Raw genomic sequence first — 25,307 nt, forward strand, 5'->3', positions numbered from 1 at the left:
ACATTATGAAGCATTAATTTAGCCCTGTGAGTCCCACTTGGGTTAATTTAAAATTAAATTTTTCACAGAAATGACACAAATAATACTAATCTCCTTGAATAAAAATAACTAATTTAAAAAAAATGAAAAATTGACATTAGAAAATGAATAACTAATATAGAAAAAATTTGCAATTATTATTGACAACATAATGCCATGATAAATAAACAAGTAAAGTTAGACATATAAATAACTCATGTAAGAAAAATAAATAATTGATTATAGAAAATAAACAATGAATGTAGGGAGAATTCACAACTCTTATTAACAGCATAATACCATTATAAATATAAATAAATAAAGCTAGGTATATAAATAATTTTATGTAAGAAAATTGAACAACTAATTTGTGAAAAATAAACAACTAATGTAAAAAAATTTTTATAACTTTCATTAACAACATAACACAATTATAAATATAAATTAGTAAATTTAGATACATGAACAACTCGTATAAAAAAAGTAAGCAGTGTTATATGAAAAATAAATAATTAATATAAGAAATTAAATTTATTTATGCCATTTTTTAAATCTTAATTTTAATTTAGCTCAAGTGAAATTTCCTGATATTAAATTGATGTTTCTAAATTTTAGAAAAGTTGACTGGACGAGGAGATTACAGTGAAATTTTCTTTGATGTCTGCCGCTGTGAATAGGGGAGAATGTGCCTCTTTATGATCAATGAAAGGGAGTTAAAGCAAAATCCAATACGGGAGGGTCAAGTCTGGGAAGTGTTGCCTGAATCCGTGGAGCAGGGGCAACATTTAATGGCCGTACCTACCAAGTGAACAGAGGCACGGCCTGTAATGGGCACGAACACTAACGCATGCTATGCAATCAGATTCAGAGTAAGTGAATCTGCTCTGAGACAGGGACGTGCCTGCAGAATGAATGACTTCAACTTGGCTCTTGCATATAATTCCCTCGCCGTAAACAACATCTTTTGATTTAGATTGAGTTTTATTGAAAAAGATTTTAATATTTTAAAAGCTTTAACTAATTTAAAATCTGGAAATAAGTTTGTCTTTTAAAACTAAATTTTTGATTTTATAAAAGATAATTTTAAAATGTGATAAATATTTTTGGAATTCTATATTTTTGCTTTTTCAAAAAGAAATTAAAATATGACAATTTCTCCTAAGGAAGTACAAAGATTTAACTTTTTTTTTTGCTCCTCAAGCTTATCTCTTGCCCTATTTATAAAGCATTTAAGACATATTTCACACATGTCTTAAGAAAAGCTATTGTGTTTTTTTTTTTTAACTTTTATGATTTATCCTAACTTTTCAATTATACTCTTATTTAAAAGTGGAGGAGAAAATGCATATCACTCAGTTATTTATGCAATCCTTTCAATCTTTTCTTGGAGACAATTGTATTTAAAATATGATCCAGGACTAAATATAACTAGTAAGAATAAAATAAAAAAATTATTCTAACCTTTGGTCAATGGTTTATAATAAGAATTATTTTTTGTTTTTGCAAAACACCTCATGAATAGAATAACCGAAGCGAGTTCCCCATATTGTCATTCATTTCAGTTTTTTGACGCCCGGTATCCCATATTTATAGAAATAATACGCATTTTTTACACAATAATAATATAAATAACCAAATTAAGTAATTTTCTTAATACTTGTGAATTAATTAACTAAATTTTATACTTCTCCTAGCTCCTATTTAAAAATATAAGACATTTTTAACATAATCACATTTCTAAAAAATTAATTAACTATATTTAAACTAATTATCTTTTTATATTTGCTCTTATTTAATAAGGTGTCTTACTTATATGTGAAAAGTTGACTAAGAGCATTTTTTTAAAAAATCATTAATTGCATATGCAAAAATTAAAAATTTCTCATATTTTTTGACATCTAATGTAAAAAAAAAAATGTTATATTTTTAAACAGAAAAAGGGTGAGCATTATCACAACAAATTCAAGCCATACCAAGTCCAGGATATATCTTTCATTATTAAGAAATACTTAGATAAATTGAACCATATCATTTATAGTCTATTCAATTAAAATATTTCAAATAATATAAATAAAATCTTGTGTCATATTTTTTAAATTAATTTTATTTTTATAATAGAATACATCTTTGGTTTCTCATCTTTTCTTTCTATACTATTATTAATATATAATTAATTTATATTTAATATTATTTAAATATTATATTTTTATTGAACAAACCGCAAATGATGTGATATATTCGGTTTATCAAAATATTTCTCTTTATTATTAATGTTTTTAATTACCTTCACTTTTAATGGATTGGGCTGCACGTGACTTGCACGTGACATGGAAGGCGGCAACCAATGCCACCGTTAGTTAGTGCAGCGGAACCTGATTTTCTGATCTTCTCGAGTTTGGGTGCGACTTGTGTCTGCCTGTGGCAGGGCAAGTTGCCTGCAAATACTGCAACTGGGGTGAATTATATTCATCAAGCACAACACAGGCAAGCCCAAGTTCAATTGCTTCAACTACACGCGCACAGCACTTCTTATTGCAATTTGATTTCCCTGCTTCTTGTATTTAATTTGTTTACAAATATTATTCGCAAATTATTTTAAATTTTACATGCATCTTCTATAATTCTATGTGGATAAGAATGGAATCCATGCGCTCAAATGGAGGAGTCCCGCTCGGATTTTAACACCAATTTTCCTCCTAAATTGTTTGCGCCACATTCTTCTTTGGTTCTCTAAGACTATGCAACCTGATAGCAGAGTCGACGAACTTCAATTTGGTTGATTACAAGGAAGGGCAAGACTACTTAGGTGTTTACCTTTATGTATTTAATGTATTTTTATCTAATTAAATAAAAAAATGATATAAAAGATTTACAAGTCTTAATTTAATTGAAAACAAGCACATTAAATATATAACATTAAATATATAAGTTATTCTCTTATAAAAAACGATTTTCCTCTATTCTTATTTATAAAGTAAAGAGAATATTTATTTTTCTTATTTATATGTCACCCTAATGATTATTTTGTTAATCTTTATCTGTATGCCCTTATTAAATATTGAAAATGTTATTAAATATTATGGTATTTTATTTTGAATATATGTATATTTAATAGGAGTAAAATTAAAAATAATTTAAATTTCAACCATGTGCATTCAAATGTGGAAATATCATCCGAAGCCATTTTTTCACTAAAAGATCACTCATCCCGTCTCAGTGGCTTCTTGTATGTTCTAATCACTATTACAAAAATGATCTTTGGTGGTGTTTAAAATTTTAGTTTCATAGCATTTATAAAATATTATAAGATTCAATGCTATCTTAAATTTTAGATGGCGTTTCATTAATTAATGAAATGCTACAAGATACTAACAACTGAGAAAACATCACTTATTTACCTACTTTTAAAAAATAAAAGAAAAGAGAGGTAGCATTTATCATAAGAAATGCCACCTTTCTACTTACTTTTTTAAAAATAAAAAGGAAACGAGTGAAAATGTCACCGATCTCTTTTTATTTTTTTTAAATTAAAAATAATAATTTTTAATATAGATATATATATATATATATAATATCTTATATATCCATTAATTCATATACATAATTTTTTTAGAAAATATAGAATAAAATTTATTGGTGCAATTAACAAAAATAAATAATCAATTTCATAGTATACAAAACTATGATAAATTTAGTAAGGGCATAAAAAATCAAGGATAAAAAAAATAAATTTAATATTAACTAAGAGATATAATAATATTTATCAACAATTTTTTAATATAGTTGTAAAAAAAATACCTACAAAAAAACAATAAATTTTAAAAAATTATGACTAATATTTAATAGAGATTAAATATAGAATAACTAAAGCAATTAATACAGATTATGAAGAAAAGATAAGTTATCATTTAGTTACACAAGTTTTGCCCATCCTTCGACATTAAACAAACAGATATCAAAAAAAGTGGGCAAATTCTAAATCAGAAATAAGTTTTTTCTTTCATCATTACCTTTTTAAAAATCCAAAACTTAATAAAACCAAGTCATTTATCATTAAAAGCAAGAAGATTGAAGATCCCACTGTCTGTTTCCTAGATTTCAATAAAGCTTTATATTCAAAGAATTGTTTCACCAATAAATATGCCTATTAGAAAATTAAAAGAACAAACCATTCAAAATTGTGGAAAGAAAAATTATCAACTGACGAAAAACAAAAGCAAAATCATGAAGATTCATATAAATATATATGGTAGGTAGATAAGAGGTAATAAAATAAAAAAAGGAACATGTTATTAATTTACATGTTTAAGTGACTTCAGCTAGAGAAAATGACGAGAATAATTTCAAAAATTAAAAAATAGATAACTCATGAGTTGTAAAAAAGAAGAGCAAGCGACTTAATGGAGAAAACCATGGTATTGAAACTCGGACCGGACCGGCCGGGTCAACTTGGAAACTGGTGACCTGGTCACTTGTCCAGTCTGGATTTACTCCTAAACTGGTGAGGAAATGAATCGAGGTAACCCGGTCAACTCGGGCTCAACCCGGTATAACCCGGATAACCCGATGGGTTGAGTGGGTTAACTGGGTCATGATTTTTTCAGACCAAATCTCCAAAACGATGTCATTTTAGGGGATTTGTTTTTTTTATTTTCTTTCGATCCAAATCCAGAGCAAGCTGTTAGTAAACTAGTAGAGTTCAAAAATAACAAAAAAAAGGTGAAAAATGAAGCCCAAATTTTAAATTGCAGACGTAGACGCCAAACAGCATCGCCTTTGCCTTTTGTGAGTTTTGTCTGTGTCTCACTGTCTCTCCTCTCTCTCGCCTTAATCAGCGTCCGACTCTCTGACTCTCCTCTCTCTCCTTTCCTTATCTCTGACCATCCGTCCTCTCCAGCTCTCTCTATCTCTGCTGTTTGGTCTCTCCTCCAGCTCAATGTACGACTTCCGTCTCTTCTCTAGCCTAATCGATCTAAAATCTCAACCAGTCAGTTCGTGATAGCTCAATGTACGCAGCTCACATTCTCTTTGCTTCAGGTTAGTCACTGTTGATCGTGCTCAACTCTGTTTTTTGTTTCGTGATTCAGCTTAAGTGGTCGACTCTGTTACTCATGATTTGTTTCTTGCTTGTTCAGTAGCTTAAGCTGATTTTTTATTGATTCAACTTGATTTAATCGACTGGACTACAGAGGCTTTTGGTCCTAAGTGATTAGCTTAATAGTGATTTAATCAAGTTTAATTCTTGATAAATGAATAGAAAAGGTCATATAATTTCGGTAAAATAGCTTTAAAGAAACAAAACTACAAGTAGTTGTGCCTTTTTATTCAGATTTTAAAAAGATATCAAAGTTGGCGGAGGTCAATAGGCATTGATTCATTTTTTTAATACACAGTAGGCATTGATTCTTCATGTGCATGAACTAATATTGTGGACAGCTTAAAGGCAATTTCTATCTTTTTAACATATACTTTGTGTTAGCTGATAGGGAGATGATTTGCACGTGAATTGCTATTATATAGATTGCAATCTCAAGGCACATGTTATATCCTTTGCTTAGGTTCAAACTGTGTGTGCATTTTGAAAATGTTGTGATTGTCTATCTTAATTTTGAACTACGGATTGCACTATGTTATAGATAAGGCATATCTAGCTTCCTCTTTTTCCTTCTTTTTTTGTGGCAAAACCTAAAAACTATGCAGTCAACACTGAATATGACTAATCAGCATTTGTGTAGAAAAATGAAATTGAAGCTTAGTCATTATTTTAGCTTGCAGGTTAAAATATAATTATTGCATTGATCATGAATATTGGAAGTAATCCTAGTAGTGATAGAAATGAGAATCCCACCTCCAATTCCAATGATCCCCTTCCTAGTGGTAATGATTCAACATCTGAGGCCCTATCTATGTGTGAAAAAACTAATCCTGCTTGGGCACATGTTGCCTTAAGAAAAGAAGGCAAGAAAAATATATATACTTGCCTTTATTGTGCATCAAGCTATGGAGGAGGTGGGATTATCAGAATGAAGCAACATCTTATTGGTGTGAGTGGTCAAGTAGCTTTTGTGTAAAAAGTTCCTCATGATGTACGTCATAGGATGGTAGAGTCTTTAAAAGGTGTGAGAAAAAGGAAGGTTGATGATAGAAAAGAACAAGAACAAGTAGACATAGAGGACCTTGAAACTAATGATCCAATTACTCCTACTCCAATTAAGATAGTCCCTGAGAGAGGTGCTAATAAGAGGCAAGCTTCTACTATTTTAGTTGAGAATTATTTTGCCCCTAGGACAACTCCTGGTTCCTAGCCTAGCATCAAGAGTGTGTTTGTAACAAAAGAAGCACAGTACAATGCAAAAATGGCTATTGTTGAATGGGCTATCGTCAATTGCATTCCATTTAATGCATTAGATTGCCCTTCATTTTAAAAAACCATAGATGCTATTGCTTCTATTGGGCCAGGGTTCAAAGCCCCTAATACTTATGAGTTTAGAGTCAATTTGTTGAAAGATTGGAAAAAAAAATGTCAATTACTTATTGAGAGTCATCGAGCTAAATGGAAAAGCACTAGATGTACATTCATGGCTGATGGTTGGACAGATGTGAGGTAGCGAACTTTGATTAATTTCTTAGTCTATTCTATACATGGAATGGTTTTTGTGAAATCTGTTGATGCTTCAAATTTAGTAAAAGATGCTAGGACTTTGTTCTCGTTGTTCTGTGAAGTGATTGAGTGGGTTGGTCCCAAGAACATTGTTCATGTGGTGACTGATAATGCTACAAATTATGTAGCATGTGGCAAGTTGATTAAGGAAAAATATAAAAATATTTATTGGTCAACTTGTGCTGCTCATTGTTTGAACCTTACTTTAAAAGATATAACAAGCTTATATAATGTGTCAGCACTTGCAACTAAGGTATCAAAGATAATTATTTTTGTCTATAATCATATGATCTTCTTGTCATGGCTTAGGAAAAGACAGGGTTGGAAAGAAATTGTACGTCTTGGTGCAACAAGATTTGCTACTACATTTATCACATTGCATAGCATATATATGCATAAGCATGACTTGCAAGCTTTGGTGATTGATAAACACTTTGTGGATCATAAATTGTCAAAGACTCAAGCTGGAATAATTGTTACTGCCCATCATATTAGATAATGGCTTTTAGGGTGATTGCTTAGAAATTGTGAAGGTTGTGTCTCCCCTTATAAAGTTATTGAGAATTGTGGATTCAGATGAGAAGCTTTATTTGCCTTATGTTTATGAAGGCATGCAAAGGGCAAAAAAAAGCAATTAAGGCAACATTCAACAATAAGAAAGATTATTACAAGCCTTACACAAGCATTATTCAAATTCGATGGGATAAGCACTTTAAGACAAATCTTCATGCAGCGGCATATTTGTTGAATTCTGCATTCTTGTATGATGAGAATTTTGTTCATAAGAGAAGGTTAATGGATGCAATGCTTGATGTGTTTGAGTCAAATGAAAGTGAAGAAATTGATTATATTGTGATGATGAAGCAGTTGAGCTTGTATCGTGATCGTAAAGAATCTTTTGACAAAACTTCATGTGAAAGAGCAGCCCAGAAATTAGATCCTTGTGAGTATTCATATTTATTATTTAACATGTACATGGTAATTCTAGTTATCATATGATTAACATCTAATTAAGTGTCTTTATTTGTAGATGAATGGTGGTCATTCTATGGAGGTTCTGTTCCAGAATTGCAAACTCTTGCAATGCACATTCTTAGCCAAACTTCTTCTTCTTCTGGCTGTGAAAGAAATTGGAGTTTGTTTGAACACATCTATACCAAAAGACGAAATAGATTACAACATCAAAGATTGAATGATTTGGTTTTTACAAATTATAATCTGCAATTGAAGCATAGGTAAGAATTAGAGTTTTAAATGGCAATGCTTTTGTAATTTATAATTGAATATGAATTTTATTATTGTTTATCATATTTGATTGCTTTATTTTTTTCAAGGAGTCAATTGAGGAAAAAATAAAAGTTATGATCCCATTGATTATGAATCAATTGACAAAATTGACTTTTGGGTGGCTGAAGAAGAGGAAGAGCCAGCTCTGAGTTTGATTCTCAAGAAGTTGCAAATCTTGAAAGTGTCATTCACAATGAAACCATAGCTACTCCATTAACCCTTGAGAGGGATTATGAAAGTTTATTAAATTTACTATCATGTATAATATAAGTATATGAATTTCTTGAAATGCCATTCATTAGTATTAATTTCTGTTTGTTGTAGATGATGATGAATATATGGATGTTCTAGAGCCCCCCATCTTTGCCTGATGTTGCTAGTGGTTCTAGTTTTTCTCATTCCAATCCTAATGTCTCAATACCCGGAGATTTGAATGAAGTTAATGATGACTTGGTGTTGGTCAATATTAGTTACCATGGACATGTTAATCATATGATAGAAAGGTTATAATTGTAAGGATATATATTTGAAGTGTTGTATTTGGTTGAATGTTTTTAATTAATATCTTTTTATTTAAATTTATTATTTTAATCATGACTGGTTTGCCACTGGTTCAACCCTAGTTGAACTACTACTTGTGATCCAATGCCATGACTGGTTCAATGACTGATCTGGTTTTACGTACCTTGGAGAAACAACCAAGACAAGGAGATTAGGGATTAAAAATTTCAAGAAGAGTTAAACATTATTTCTAATTTTAAAATACTTAAAAATCATAGCGAAAATGCCATCTCTCTAATTATTAACAAGTATATATTTTAAAAATGAAATTAATTAATAAATAATTTAATTTATAAGAGAGAAGTGGCATTTCCATGTCACCTCTCTTATTTAAAACAATTTTTTATTATTAATATTTAATATGTATAATAAAATAATATTAATTGAAAAGAATTTAATTTATAGAGAGGGTGGCGTTTCCAAGCTCAGAAAATACCTTCTCTGCTTTTTAATTATTAAATAATAATATATATTAATAATTATTATTAATTAAATAAGTATAATAAAATAATATTTTTATTTATAAAAATAATTAAATAATGAAAAAAGAAAAGGCATGGCATTTTCAAGTTCATTTGTTATTAAATATGATTATATATTAATTTATAATAATAAATAAATAAATTATAATAAAATAATTATTTTTAATATGATCAAATAAAATTTAAATCAATAAGAGGATATAGAGGTGGTATTTTCAAACTCAATAAATGCCACCTCTCTCATTTTTTTATATTAAATAATATGATATATTAATTAAATTATTAATTAAATAAGTCATAATAAAATAATTATTTAATCTAATAAAATAAAATAATAAATTAATAATAGGATAGAGAGGTGGCATTTTCAACCTCAAAACGCCACTTCTATACTTTTTAATTATTAAATAATAATATATATTAATTATTAGTATTAATTAAATGAATATAATAAAATAATATTTTATTTTGGAAAAATACTTAAATAATAAAAAAGAAGAGAGGTGGCGTTTTCAAGACTCTCTTCATGTATTTATTAAATATTATTGTACATTAATTATAATATTAATTAAATACATTATATTAAATAATATTTAAATAGGACAAAATATTAAATTAATAACAAAGTATAAAAGTGGTATTTTTAGGCTCAGCAAACACCATTTCTTTGCTTTTATTTTATTAATAATATAATGTATTAATTAAAATTATTAATTAAATAATTATAATAAATAATTATTTAATTTAATAAAAAATATTAAATCAATAGCAGAGAAGAGATATGACGTTTCCAAGATCAGAAAAGTGCAAGTCTCTACTTTTTTAGTTATTAAATAATGATATATATTAAGAATTAATAATAATTAAATAAATTATAATAAAATAATACTTTATCTTATAAAAAATTAATTAAGTAACGAAAAAAGAGGGAGTATAAAAAAGAAGAGAGGTGGCGTTTTCAACCTCTCTTCATGTATTTATTAAATATTATTGTATATTAATTAAATATTAATTAAATACATTATAATTAAATAATATTTAATAGGACAAAATATTAAATTAATAACAAAGTATAAAAGTGGTATTTTTAGGCTCAGCAAACACCACCTTTCTTTGCTTTTATTTATTAAATAATATAATGTATTAATTAAAATTATTAATTAAATAAATTATAATAAATAAAAGAATTATTTAATTAATAAAAAATATTAAATCAATAGCAAGAGAAGAGATATGACGTTTCCAAGATCAGAAAAGTGCAAGTCTCTACTTTTTTAGTTATTAAATAATGATATATATTAAGAATTAATAATAATTAAATAAATTATAATAAAATAATACTTTATCTTATAAAAAATTAATTAACGAAAAAAGAGGGAGTGGCGTTTGCAAATTTAAAAATGCCACCTCTCTTAATTTATTTTTTTAACAAATAGATATATAATTAAAATTAGTAATTAAATAAATTATAATAAAATAATTATTTAATCTAATAAAAAAAATTTTAAATCAGTAACAGCGTAGATAAAGGTGACATTTTTTGCTAATTAAGATAGATGCACCTGTTCACAGCGGTTTTTTCAGCAACACTACACAGTAGCTAGTTTTTTCAAAAATAATTCTACAACTCATTTTTAGCTAGTTTATTAATTTAAATCATCCATTTTTTTTTTTATTCATCCAGGGAAAATGGCATTTAAGTACTATTGGAGAAATTAAATATAAAAAAAACAAAATTTGAATTATCACTGTAGGATTTCTCACTCTCGCCTCCAAAAAGCAAAGAAGCTCCATTCGCCTGGCTTCTAGCTTTCACATGACTCTTCACCATCATCCACCATCCTCCTCACCCTCGTTTACAGTCAATTACACTCAGGAATCAATTTTTTTCAACCACTACAAAACCACCCATCATCATTGCCACCTTTGTTTCTGGGATCAATGGCATTACACCTCCAAGTCCAATGACACCCACAGAATGCCCTACTCGGTCCTGTAGCCCATCTCTGACATGCTTCAGAAATGCAATTGAATTGGAACTTGACTTGAACATTTGAATAAAAAATTATTTAAAAAATATAAAAATAATAATATTAATTAATTATTTAATTTTAAATTATTTTATATTAAAATATTATATATTTAAGTCTCATGCACCGTTTGAGTATTGAAAAAATATTTATATTTTTTATAAATAAAATAATTAATTTTAAAGTAAAATAATTAATTAAATATAATTTTAAAAATAACATTTGGATATATAGGCCATCCGAAGACTGAAAAAATTCGGGCTAAACTTGGTTATTTAGGCTTTTCAGGGAGTCGGCCTTGTTCGGGTTCGGGCCTATTCGAGTCTGACTTATTCGGGCCAAGCCCAAATAGACTCGTTTCATCCAAATTCCCAACTCTACTTGAACCACAATAGTAGAATCGTATTCATCAAAGAGAAGCATCCATAAATTGCTCGAAGGTCGTACTTGAAATCATCGTGGTAGACGTGTGACAAATTCTTAATATGATGCTGTGAATTGGAGAAATTTCTATTGGAGCCGACTAGAGCCAGAATAGTTTCATCAATTGGGGAGTAGGAGGGAAGCCTCCTTTACACTTCCACAGAAGGTGGTGCAGATCTGGAGTCTAGATTTAATTTCTTTTTTATTTTTTAAAATTTATAATGATGTATTGAGCATTTGAGGATGAGTTTTCTCCAAATGAGGGAAGTCGGCTTTAAATTAAACCCACTTAAGTGTACTTTTAGTGTAATCGTAGGTAATTTCCTTGGATTCCTGGTCCACAGAAAGGGGATTAAAGTAGATCGAAGTAAAGCACGGGTTATCTTAGAGGCAAAGGCACCAAGCAACAAGAAAGAACTTCAAAGGTTCCTGGGACAAGTCAATTATCTCAAGCATTTCATCTCGAACCTTGTAGGGAAGACGAAAGAGTTTTTCGAGCTCCTGAAACTTAAAGACGCCGAGGAATTCACTTGGACCAGACATCATCAGGTGGCCTTCGACAAGATTAAAGAACACTTGACAAAGCCTTTAGTCTTAACAGCCTCGAGGAGAACAACCCATTTTTATTATATTTAGCTTATACCGCCACGTCCATAGATTGTATATTAGTCCAAAATGTTGATGGGGGATATAAGCAAGCGGTCTATTATTTAAGTACGTATTTAACTCCTACAAAAACCAAATCCTTAGCTGTGGAAATAGCGTATTTGGCACTATATTATGCTTGTACTAAGTTAAGACATTATATAATAAATGCAGGTGTGTATGTGGTTTTCCATTTTGATTTAATTAAATACATGCTTAATCAGCTAATCATGACGAGCCATATGAGGAAGTGAAGCTTGGCCTTGGTAGAATTCTCATTAATATTTTTGCCTTAAAAAAATTAGTAAAGGGCCAAGCATTAACAGATTTCTTAGCTGATCACCCCTCAGCTGAGTTCCTCGAAGAGGAGCAAGAACTACCTGTGTTCTCAGTAGATTCGGGGCTCTAGGTGCTTAAGTTTGGTGGATCTAGTATTGAACAAGCATCTGGGGCTAGGATAGTAATAACCTCTCCTACTAAGATAAAAATGATATTATCTCTTCAATTAAATTTCGAGTGTACTAACAATCAGGCAAAATATGAAGCACTACTCACAGGGCTCGAGATTCTTTAAGAAATGAAAGCTCGTGATGTGGTCATAGAAGGGGATTCTCAGTTAGTCATCAAACAATTAACTGGCGAGTGTATGCACGAGCCCTACTCTAGTAATGTATTATGGTAGGGCTTCTTAGATTCTAAAAGAGTTCAAGACAATAATGTTAACTCACGTTCTCTGAGCTCAAAACTGGGAGGCCAATGAACTAGCTCAAGTAGTATTAGGGCCAAGGCTATCACTTGAACTCACCAGAAAGGTAATTGTGGTGGAATGAAAAGAACATCCCTCGGTCGCTCAGTGTGTTTGACAGTATAATGCAGCGCGGTCTTGTAAGAGTTAACTCAGGATTAGCGAGGTGATTTCAAGAGTTATCTACAAGATCCCAATCAATGGTACCCTTACAAAACGAGCATATGCGCTCAACACTTCATTTTAATTGGAGATGAATTATTCGGGGAAGGCCCCGACGGGTTATTACTTAATGTTTAACCTTCACTGATTATATGGAGGTTTTAAGATAGATGCATGAGGGAGTATGTGGGGCCCATCAGTCAGGGCCAAAGATGCAATGGTTGGTGCATAGGCATGGATATTATTGGCCATCAATGATGAGAGATTGCATTGAATATGCTAGAAGGTGTAAGAAGTGCCAGACTCACGGGCCAACACAATAAGTTCTAGCATTAGACATGCATCCAATTATCAAGCCATAGCCTTTCCGAGGATGGGCTATGGATGTAATAGGAAAGATCTATCCGGCCTAATCCAAGGGCCACTCATTCATCTTAGTGGCCATAGATTATTTCACTAAGTGGGTAGAGGCCATTCCTATGAAGAAAGTGGAGTAGGATGACATCATTAACTTCATGCGTGAATAAATCATGTTTCAATTTGGGATTCCTCAAACGATTACAACAGACCAAGGGATAATGTTCATTGGAAGTGACTTTAAAGCTTTCACCAAGAAAAGTGGGGTTAAATTATTGACATCCTCGCCATATTATCTTCAAGCAAATGGACAGGCTGAAGCTTCCAATAAGATTATCCTCGAAATTCTAAAGAAGACAATCAAAGAGAATGGCACGTACGATTGCTTGAGACACTATGAGTGTCACATACATCTAAGAGGGAGGCTACGAGCACGAGCCCGTATGTGTTAACATATAAGCACGAGGCCGTTTTGCCTATAAAAATAGTAGTCCCTTTGTTACGCGTTGCAAGCAGTCTGGGAAGACCGTTTGATGACTACAACAAGGCTATGATGAACGAGTTAATTCAGTTAGATGAAATTTGTTTACAAGTGCTAGATCATATGATTGCCTAAAAGAAAGAGATTTCAAGGATATATAATAAACGAATAAGAAGGAAACACTTTTAGGTAGACAAGCTCGTGTGGAAACTTGTGTTACCACTTAGTTCTAAAGATTGGATGCTTGGTAAGTTTTTACCTAACTAGGAAGGACTGTTCAAGGTAAATGAAGTACTTAAAGGGAGTACTTATGTGTTAGCTAGCATCGATGGGATTCTGCATAAACAAGCCATAAATGAAAAATATTTGAAGAAGTATTGGCCGTCATTATAGTAAAAAAGCAATAAAGGACTCGAGGTCTAGAATGGCCTCAAGGCATACGAAAGATGCACAATAATAGAAAATTATTTACCTTTATTACATTTGAATCGTGTTACAAAGGGTGTAGAGTACTGGAATAAAGAATAAAGAATAAACAATGAAAAAAAATAAGATACATTTATATATTGTTTACAAAGGCTACATATGGTCTCTCATGTCGCCAAAGCTGAGTCTAATTCTTCAGAAAGGGTTAATAGCGAGTAAGGGCCATTTCAAACTCAAGCATGGAATGAAGCTTTTCATCTGAAATGGCCTGTGCCTCATCCAGAGCCTTAGTTGCGGTCTCTAGTTTAGACTCAGCTAGATCGTCTTCAGCTTCAGCTTGCACCAACTCCTCTTCAGCTGCTGCTAGCTGGCGCCTCAAGTCCACCACCTTAGCCCGTAGTGCCTGGAGGTGATCTATGCGAGGGGCAATCTTTTAGACCGATTAGTGGCAGCAATCATTTGGGTCTTGGTGGCAAGATACTTGTCCCTCACTGACCAATTGTTTTTTAAATATTTTGATAGGAGGGGGAGTTCTTTATAGCACTGGCTGATGATGCTATAACATGCCGAGACTTGAGCTTGAAGGAGCACTAACTCAGACATGGAGACTACCTTCTCTATAGCCTCGAGAGCCCAAATCATCTCCTTATAATTCTGTTCAGGAATGAGGAGTAGATCTCGGCTAAGTTGGAACTACATGACCCTCCAAGCATCCTACACTACATCCATTTCAGGGCCACAGATGTGGGCTAGAAGGGCATCAGAGGGTACCACCTCGAATAAAGCCAACCGAAGAAAACAAAGTGAGGTCAGTAATGAGAGATAAAAAAGGAATTAGAAAGACTAGAAGGGAAGAGCAGAACAAGCCAATACCTGAATTGGGTCCACAAGTGCTTTGTCTTTACTTGTAGAAGGGGGAGGAGTATGCGCAGATCGCGTTGCTAATCGCAAGGCCTCCTCTACACGGCCCGTGAGAGTGGAGGAATCAGTTTGACCCCGCATCGAGAGGCTTTAACTGGAGACCAAGGCAACTAGGGCATTATTCATAGTCGCTGCCTAGAATCCCTCTAAGGACCTCTCAGAGTCCCCAACTTCTTGAGCGCTTAATTAGTTAGGGGGTGGGATCGAATTGATGGGGGAGACCATCCTGGGGCCTTCGGTGGAAGTAAGACCTTGGACTTCAAGCTCCAACTCTCCACTCGAGGCTACAGCAAAAGCCCCTCCCTGCTCAATTATAGCCTCGATGTCTTCCGAATTAACAGCACCACCTGTGACTTGCAACAGACATAGCAACCCCCAGATCTTCAGTATGCTCCGTCACCTCTTGGGCCACCTCCTGAGCAATTTCAGTTGGATCCATGGGTATTGGCTCAGGATTGGCAGAGGTGGGAGAAGTGACTACTCAGGAATTTGGGAGCTGGGTCTCCTCCCCATGTTGAAAAGGACTCACCCTATCGTCGCAAATTTGCTAATAGGATCATCATCCTTTGGTGTTTGTGCGTGCGCTTACCCTTCTGGGGAGTGGGGCTGGTTAGGAGCGGAGTAGAGGAAGGTTGGTCGAGGGGAGGAGGCGTTGTCTTCTTCCTTCTCTTAGCATCGGGCGAAGGAGATGGAGCTCGCTTCCTCTTATCAGAACCATCTCATTTATCTAGACGACTTGAGGGGATCTTCTTAGCCCCAGGCTTCCTAGGGACTGAGGGGGCTAAGACTTAGGATAAGGCATTATCTTGCTTTATCCCTTAGACCACGGTCCTCGGCGAGAGGGCCATCTGGGTCTTAAAAGCAATGGGGCATCAATGTTTTTCCTCAGGAATGTCATCAACATGTGAGATTACGTTCAATCACGGCCTACAAAAATAAAAACAGGATTAGACTTGGATATGAGGTAAAAGAAAGAAAACTAAGATAAACACGAAAGGTGATACTTACTAGTATGGCTCTTTATTGCGCTTAAAGCGCTAGGGCCACTATTTATTGAAGTAGAGGTAGGCATCTCTATCTACAAGTACTACCTTGCACTGTCTCTGAGCGATGCGTGGAACGGCTATCTGGTCGATAACCTCCCTATCCAGCAGCTCCACATTGATTTGGGGGATAGGTCCCAGGGATGTACTGACTCAATCCAAACTGGCCTGCCACCAGTTGAGGATGATATGATTCCAAGTAGACCCTCAGAGACTTGGAGGAAGAGCTAGAGTATGGTAGCCATATCTTCTTAGGAGTAGTGGCCAAGAGGAAAACCTCATCCCTAAATATCTTGGCGGGCTTGTTCTTCCAGTCCACCATGTGCTTGTACTAGGTGGAGAGGCGGTGGTTCGAAATATTGAAGGCCTTTAAGGTCCTCCCCAAGGACCAGCTCTGCTGACTAAGGAACTCGAAGAAGTTCTTTGAGTCGATTAGCGGATGACTACCAAGGAGATAGGTGAAGGGTTGGTTAGCACGAGAATCATCTAGGAAAGGCTCTTACTGAAGAAGTGAAAAGTAGGCCGTTGTCCATAACTTCAAAAACTAGACGAGTCTAGAGAAGCTGCTGAAAGGTTTCTTCGTCAATGACTCCTTCATGCTGTCATAGAGGCGGCACAGAAACATTGTTCCCATGGCTATTTGAATGCTACAGAGCAGGGACTGGGCAATCCTCAAATGCAGCTGCATGGGCTTCCCCCCCTTGGGGCCAGGATCTATTGACTCAGTAGGATCTATATGAAGATCAGGTGCTCTGTGGCAATGATAAGTTTAGTGACTGACTTCTCGAAGAATAACTCCATAATCTTTGTGTAGGAGCCCACATTCCTGATCTTGCTCTCTAAGTCGGCTAGGAGGGCGATGTAGGAGTCATGCTTGTCGAGGCTCGCACAGAAGTTCTCCTCCCCGGTGATGGGTAGCTCTAAGAACATGAAAATGTCCCATAACATGAGGGACATAGGGCTGAGCTCAAAGATGAAGGCGTTGTAGCCTGAAGCCCAGAAGCTTAAGAGGGCAGTCAAAAGCTCGACTGGGACATCAACATCAAGCAGGGATAGTTGAATCAGGTTGTAAAGACCCATCTCCTTCTATTAAGGTGCATACTCTGACTTCAACCACCTCACCCAGTTGACCCAAGCATGAGGAGACCGAGGCTAGTTTCTGAGTTTTCTACAGGATGACTCGGGGAATGGCCAAGTCGTCCGAGCTAAGACCAAATTATGAATGGTAGTCAGTAGCCATGGATTTGGTTGAGTAGGGGCTGTAACTTTGAACAGGTCGGGAGAGATGGTCAAGTACTCGACGTCACTTTTATTGGAGATTTGAAAGCTCCAAGGAGAAGTATTGGAGAAAAACAAAGCACAGTTAGTGTACTTCTCCAATAAAACAAAAGGGCTAAACATGAGAAGTAAAAAACTTACTAGAAAGCCACCGATTCGTGGAATGAAGAATCCTCCTGCAAAGAAAATGAACAACTATTAAAATGAGGAACCAATCTAGAGGAAAAAAGGATTTTCAAACCACTAAATATGTACCATCACAAACCTGCCGAGTGGGGTAACGAGATTTCGAATAGTCTCCAGAGAATCAGGCAGACTCCCAACAGAGGTGGAAGATGGAGCGGTAATAGAAGAAGCGGCAGAAGTGGAAGAAGTCATTTGAGAGCTAAGGTAAGAGGGATGTAGAAGAGTGAATACTTGAAGTTTAAGAAACAATAGAAAGGGCAAGAGAAGTGACCAGAAAAAAAAATGAATTTATATCAACAAAGGACACTTAGAAATGAAGCGACATTTTAGTTTTTTCAAACGTGCCACATGGCTTACGTTATCAGCCATTGACACAGGGGGATATTATTTGGGTTAAATATGAAACATTGCTCAAATAGATCACATGACTAGTTGAGCTGAGTAATTGAAGTGTCAAGCCTAATATAAACAAAAAGGACTGGCCCTAAGACTCAATAAAGGCCACAATAAGTAAACACGTCGAAATCCCGTCAACTGTAAGTATTAAACCATTGGCACGAAATACATGATTTTAAATAACGCCAAATTCTATGCTCAAGTATCTCGGTGAAATGGGCTAGTTATAAAAAAGGAGAATATGAAATAAAGACTGTACCATGAGCTTCGCGAGATTCCTAATTCTTCAGCAAAACGTGCTAGGTTTCAAAAAAGAGGTTACTGTTACTCTAATACTATAAATAAAAGAAGAAACCAAAAAAAAAAAATAAAGTAAACTGTTATCAATTAGTGTTTTAGTTTTAGATTTATAATCTTATCATATTTTAATAAAAATCAAATACTTATTCTACCAAAGCCTTATATCTTTTTATATTTAAGTAAACTGTGGTAAGGAAGTTCGAGACTTTTTTATAATCAATTGAAACTCAACGTCTCTAACATGCCTGATATTTGTTGTTCACCACAAACAAAAGATATTACAATAATTTTCCTGTGAAATTTATTTTCAATTTAGTGCCTTGATCCTCAAGTAAATTTTAAAGATTTATTGGGTCTGATTTGTAATAATTTCACACACATGATCCTAAATTGAAATTCTCCCTAATTTAAAAGAGCAATCATGATTGACGGTTGGCTGGTGAAGAAATAACCAAAATGTAAATTACGAGGACAGACTTGAAGGCATAATCTTTCGCCTAATCTTTAAACTCTGGAAAGAAGAACTGATCTACTTCTCAAATTTGTACACAACCATCGTTTACTCAGCCACCCTTGTAGGTGAGCACTTAATATATATATATATATATATATATAAAATGGTCCCATAAGAAGAACCGCAAGCTATGGTGTGCACATTAATACCGTGTTAAATTCTGCGATAAAATGGACATGGAATCTTTCCGTTTCTTTATGATCACTTTCCCTCCATTTCCCAAATCATAACCACTCATTAAATCTATGACTAAAACATATCCATTTAATGCAGTGATATCAATAGTTATAATTGAGAAATGGAGGAAAGATGATGATAAGGAAATGAAGAATCCCTGTTTATTAGCGACGTCTGTTCACGAAGTCCGGGTTGCCTTTCCTCATCATGGCTACGAATTCATCGTAGTTAATTTTTCCATCCTGTGAGAAAACTGAGAATTAGCAGCCTTGAAGAAAGATAATTTCACAGGAATATTGGGTTGTTAAGTACACAATCAACATCATGTGTTGTATTCAAAAATAGAATAATTTGTATGTAAACTTTCAACAAAAATATAAATATATATATGAACATCAAATATAGACCGAAAAATAAAGGGGACTCAAAACCATTGTTGCTATAATAGTGCCAGTTATTTTCCATTTCTTGTTGGGACTTGGAACAACTAGGAAACACAGCCACACTCACATTTGCATGAGATCGAACCTGAAACCTTCCTTCAATTTGGGAGGTGTTGGTGCCGTCGCGTCAACATGCCACTGGTAGTTATTTTCCTTTTATAGGTACACATGCAGAAAAAAATCCAATTTTGTACTATTCATCCCTATTCCCTAAGGCATTTTTTACTATTCATCCCTATTCAACATGTAAACATATATATAATAGATAGATAATACAAAAATAAATTTTAAAAAAATATTATCTATTGTCACTATATATTGATAAGCCGTCAGGAATAGTAATACAACAAGAAGAAGCAGCAATATCCCACAAGGTAGGATCAACTGCACGGATTGCCCAATGCCAATGTGTTATCGAAAATAGTAATGAATAACAAAAACTAGATTTTGTTCATTTAAATTAGGAGACAACTGAAGTAGTTGTGTTTGACATATTGATATCCAAAGCATCTTGCGCCATGCAATATCAAGGGGCAGAGGACGCCGCCAATTTAGGTGAAACAGAGTGCCCTTAAAAAACTATAGAGATATGACATCCATAAAGCATTATCTTTTATATATGTTTTTATAAAATACCATTTACACACGTCTTCTTTTACAAATTCATTTGCCATAACAGACAAGTAAATATTAGAGAATACAAATACATCAATGTACCTAACTTTTCCTATATGAACGTCTAAAATTTAACAAAATATGAATGACAGTCACCAATGTGAACGAAAGAATGCCACACCCCACTAGATAATATAGCCAGAGGGCTAAAAGACATCAACATTAATCTATTTCTGGAATGCTTGCAGAATTAAAGAATTCAGCTCTGCTTAATTTCCTTCCACCACTATTACCTAGAATGAAGTTCACAGTTCTATGACCTCAATTATAATATTAAAAGTGTCCAATTAAAACACTGGCCTCAAGAAAAAAGCATGTCCAATGAGAACATGAGACACTTAACCCTCACAATACCCATATCCATTAGTATATTCATGTACCTAGTCTGTTTATTCTCCAAAATTTGTTATTTTCAACAGCAGCACTTTTCTTTATTTATTTTGGTCATTATTTATTCATTTTTCTTGGATAAGAGACAATACGTTTGTGTGATTGGAAAAGTGATAGACACAGTATTAAAGGGCAACATCAAATATCTTCACAGGTTATAAGCTACCCCATCATTGCTGCAATTTCAAGAACTGAGTTATGGTCAATCATTGCCCAGGTATGTAAGAATAAATGTAAGCAAAGAAATGAAAGGGAAAAAACAGCATACATTGTCTGAGTCAACTTCAGCAATGATCTCCTTTAAAGTTTTCTCATCACCCATATTATACTTCCTAAGGGCAGATTCCAATTCTTCCTTCGTGATATACCTGTTGTTACAGAAGCCAGGAAAAAGAGAACCAACAAGTCATTCAAAATCCAGTAAGGTGATACAGGGTAAAATGCAAATTATGAAGAAAATATTAGATCACCCGCTCTTGTCCTTGTCAAAATATTCAAAGGCTTTGTATAGATGGTCCTCTCTTTCCATTCTATTCATATGCATGGTTGCTGATATAAACTCAATATAATCAATGGCTCCATTTCCATCTACATCAGCCTGAAAACCAGAAAATTATGTTATATTGACGTATTAAAAAGCCATCACAAAAAAGCAAGCAAACTAATAACCGCAATATCAAGTAGTGCTAAAGATTAATATTTACATCCATTCTACTTTGTTTTATTATAAGATCATACAATATCATAGGAAATTGAAGTGTCTCTATAATGGCAGCACAAGATGCACATAGCATTATGTCCATACAATCGCTAGACTATGTTTGGATACTGAAGATGACAACAAGACAGGGGATAAAAATTGCTGGGTGTGAATTTAACTGCAAGTTTCTTGACAATAGACAGAAGAGATTAGATGTGGGAAGCAAGAACAAGTGATTTAGCCATGAATGATATTATATAGCTCCAAATGAATGACTAAGATCAAAAGTTCAAATGTCAACAAGTTATCCAAGTTAACAAAATAATTCAAGTTCAAAAAAACATATGGAGTAAAATATTTAGGGAAACTAATAATCAACTATCAACATGTAATGAGCATAACAGTAAAATAGTCCGAATGCTACAGCAGATCAATAGTGGGTATAAGTTGTCAGATCACATCACAGCAGTTTCAGATCGAAATGTTCATTTTGCAATTAGCTACATGAATGAACTGATATATTCTTGCTTCAGGTCAAGCTTCAGAAATAGGGTAAGACCTAAACCTCCAATAAAACATTCTTCCCAAATACATAATGATGGAGATCAGATCTTCTGGAAGCACCACAATGCAAAGGGAGAAAATAAATGAAATCTTACCGCTTCCATCAGCTGCCTTATTTCAGACTCAGAAAGTTTACTACCCAGTTTGTGGAGACCAGCTTTTAACTCATCATAAGTGATTGTTCCACTGTTATCTGTGTCCATGGATTTAAACATTTCCTTTAAGCCAATAATTTCTTCCTGAGACAGATTTTCAGCAATTACCTGAATAGAAGAGAAGAATCATCATACATAAGTTTAATAAGGATAGAGATTCCAAAGTTGAAGCCAAAGCCCTTCATAACAGTTAAATTGTCCATCTTCTATGGGTTTGGCAAATGTGGAACCAAGTTTTCTGTCAAGCAAACCATCTTCCATTTAAGCACAACAAAGTGCACTTAAGCCCTTGATCTAGTTCAGTTACTTTCTGCTTTTTCATAGCCTTCCTATCAACGTATACTGTTCATTGACTTCAAGGCTTGTGATCTAACAGTAATTTCAGATATTATGCTAAAATCTTGGTAATGATGATGATTTTCACTACAACAAAAACGATGACAAATGATAACTTGCCTTCAGAGCTACTTTCTTCAGCTTGTTCATTGCCTGGAATTGTTTCATTCTGGATAGAACTGCAATATCAAGAGGCTTATCAGATGCATCCCCATCTTCTCTCATCCAAGGATGATCTGAAATATAATATGCAGGGAATCTTATAATCACTGGTTGATTTAAAGAAGGATCATGCCATTTATAGCACAAATGATCTTAAGATACACCAATGATAATGAAGAGGAGGACAGGACAAGCACAGGCATATATGTAGATGACGTATTATGTTCCTCAAGCTAGATGACTAGCCAACACATTGCAAATAAAGTCACATGGAATCCTTGCCAATAAAACGACCAGCCAAGGGAGATAAGGTGACAGTTATTTTCATATTATGACATCAATCACAAAGGAACTCAAGCATATGACTCTTAACTTAAAAGTAAATATACCAAAAGCACAAGGATATTATGAGGTTGTGGTAAGGGACAATAGAAGAGCAAGTTATACATCAGTCAGGGAGAAATTTCAAGTTACTGTGAAAAGATATGAAGTTATTATGATCATCATCATCATCAATAATGAGATATGGCAATCCCTTGTCCTGTTATCTCAAAGTCAATTACTGTGTCACTCTATTTTCCTACTAGAAGCCAGAATCTATCTAATATACATAGAGATTTATGCGGTAAACAATGCTCACCCCTCAACAGTAATGACTAAAATAAACTAGAAATAATGCAAAGCCACTTACTAAGGACTTCAACTGCTGAAAACCTTTCTTTTGGATTAGCTTGTAGCATCTTCTTGATGAGGTCTTTGGCACTACTTGAAATGGAAGGCCAAGGATCTGACGCAAAATCAATATGCCCGCGAAGAATTGAATTGAAGATATCCTGTTCATTTTCTTCATACAGAAGATAAGACGAAAGTGAGACATCAAATTTACACAAACTCTGTCTGCTCAATGTATTATATCAAATAAAGCTAAAAGAAAAGCAAATCTCCCCAATGAAACTCTCTGAAATAAATTAAAGCTCATAATCGACCAAAAAGTCTAAATATAGTAACCTATTTGAAAACAATTAACATTCTAAATTTACATCTAGGCATCGAGCCATACGATATGCAGAAAAAATAGATTTCAGTTCATTTCATAGTTTGGGAAGGAAGGAGCTTCACCTGCCCAGAAGGGTGGGACACCACAGAGAAGAATGTATAATATAACCCCGGCACTCCAAATATCTACTTCAGGTCCGTAGCTTCTACGCAGCACCTCAGGAGCAACGTAATATGCACTCCCAACAAGATCTTTAAATGCATCTCCTATACTCAAAATTTAACCAGTAAGTTCAGAATCATCACAAATATCCTAAAATGAATGGAAAGCGCAAGATCAAAAGAAGCAACCTGGCTTGAAAAATACAGAGAGGCCAAAATCAGTGGCCTTAAGAGGTGAACTCTCCTCCTTACACAGGAATAAGAAATTCTCAGGCTTCAAATCTCTATGTATAACTCCCATGGTGTGACAATCATGCACAACCGTCACGATCTGGCGACATAAATAAGCAGCGGCTCGCTCCGAGTAGTGCCCTTTGGCTATGATCCGATCGAACAGCTCCCCGCCAGCACAAAGCTCCATGATTAAATTAACAGAGTGACGATCCTCGTAAGCTCCCTTAAGCTCCACAATGTTGCGATGACCGGTGAGGTGGTGCATGATCTGGACCTCGCGGCAAATGTCTTCCAAGTCGTCGCGGTTAATCAGTTTGCGTGCAGCGATGGATTTACAGGCGAATTGTTCCTTCGTTACTTTGTGGGTGACTAGGTAGGTGACACCAAATTGACCACGACCGAGTTCACGGCCGAAGATATAGGTGGAACGCACATCCTCCATGGGCCGGCCAAGGACGCGTCCGACAACAGAAGAGAGTGCTGGTTTAGGTGGTGGAGGAGGACGAGAGGGGTTGGAATCAGGAGGAAGGACGGAGATGCCATTGTTACGTTGGTGCGGAGGGAGGCCGGAGTGAGTGGCGTTAGAGTGGTCCGGTTGGCTATGCCCGGAGGCTACGCCACTGCAATTCCCCATTGACGATGGGTCAACAGTGGTCGGAAATCAGAACGGAGAAGACAGACTGCTCGGGACTGAATTGAATCAGAAGCGGATCGTGTCTAAAGAAGAGCTGGATAGAAGAATAAATGACCAAAGGTAGACCCCACCGAGTTTGGGAATGATCTCAAGATCCTCTCTCTCTCCCCCCCCCCTTTTTATTTTTATTAAAATTTTAAGGATAAAATTTTATTTTAATGAAAAGGATTAAAATTTTTAATAATATAAGTATAATTATTTTCAATATTTCTTGAATATGAAGCCTGATAGCGTCAGCGTATGTGTATAGTGTCGAACGCAGCGTTCTATTCCTGTTCCTTCACTCATCTCCACTCGATTTTCATTTTTTTTTTGAATGAAAACTGGATACTGCTATATATACATTTTCTTTAATTTTTTTATAAATTATTTTTATCAATCTTATTGATATCAAATATAATAAAAATATAAAAAATAATTGTGGATGAAAATTCAAAAGTAACCCTCAAAATGGAAAGGTAAGAAGTACAATTAATAAATATAATATTATTTTTTAATATTTCTCTCTCATACTTTAACATATAAGATATGAGACTTTTATAGTGAAAAAGTTGATCATTTTTCTTGAGAGAGTTGAAAATTACTAGTGAGTGAATTTTGGTTAAAAAAAAAATCCCTTTAAAAGGGAGTCAAATAGCAGATACGGAAAAAAAAATGTAGAGGCATAGAATGTGCAATTTTTCATCATAAAAAAGTACTCCTT

General features: G+C 34.1%; 1 protein-coding gene across 8 annotated transcripts; it reads right to left on the reverse strand.

Moving 5' to 3' along the window:
* Positions 1–10,691: 10,691 nt before the first annotated feature.
* Positions 10,692–24,640, reverse strand: LOC129312145 (calcium-dependent protein kinase 1-like). 8 transcript variants are annotated; one of them, XM_054954755.1, is made up of 11 exons: positions 23,866–24,640; positions 23,638–23,781; positions 23,210–23,362; positions 22,477–22,592; positions 21,961–22,128; positions 21,072–21,199; positions 20,870–20,969; positions 19,604–20,777; positions 17,786–19,335; positions 16,208–17,696; positions 14,307–16,126 (listed from the first exon to the last, which is right to left on the reverse strand). In XM_054954755.1, exons 1-8 carry the CDS (start codon positions 24,542–24,544, stop codon positions 20,772–20,774), a joined length of 1,494 nt encoding a protein of 497 aa, XP_054810730.1. In that variant the 5' UTR covers positions 24,545–24,640; the 3' UTR covers positions 14,307–16,126; positions 16,208–17,696; positions 17,786–19,335; positions 19,604–20,771. The 8 variants fall into 8 exon arrangements, with proteins under 8 accessions (XP_054810727.1, XP_054810726.1, XP_054810730.1 ...); XM_054954753.1 differs by having other exon boundaries at positions 19,604–20,792; XM_054954750.1 differs by lacking the exon at positions 19,604–20,777 and having other exon boundaries at positions 16,208–17,569; positions 17,662–17,696; positions 23,866–24,639.
* Positions 24,641–25,307: the final 667 nt, after the last annotated feature.

Source organism: Prosopis cineraria, unplaced genomic scaffold, assembly GCF_029017545.1.
Source record: "Prosopis cineraria cultivar Desert tree isolate PC_DT_omini unplaced genomic scaffold, ASM2901754v1 PC5, whole genome shotgun sequence".
Lineage (NCBI taxonomy): Eukaryota > Viridiplantae > Streptophyta > Magnoliopsida > Fabales > Fabaceae > Prosopis > Prosopis cineraria.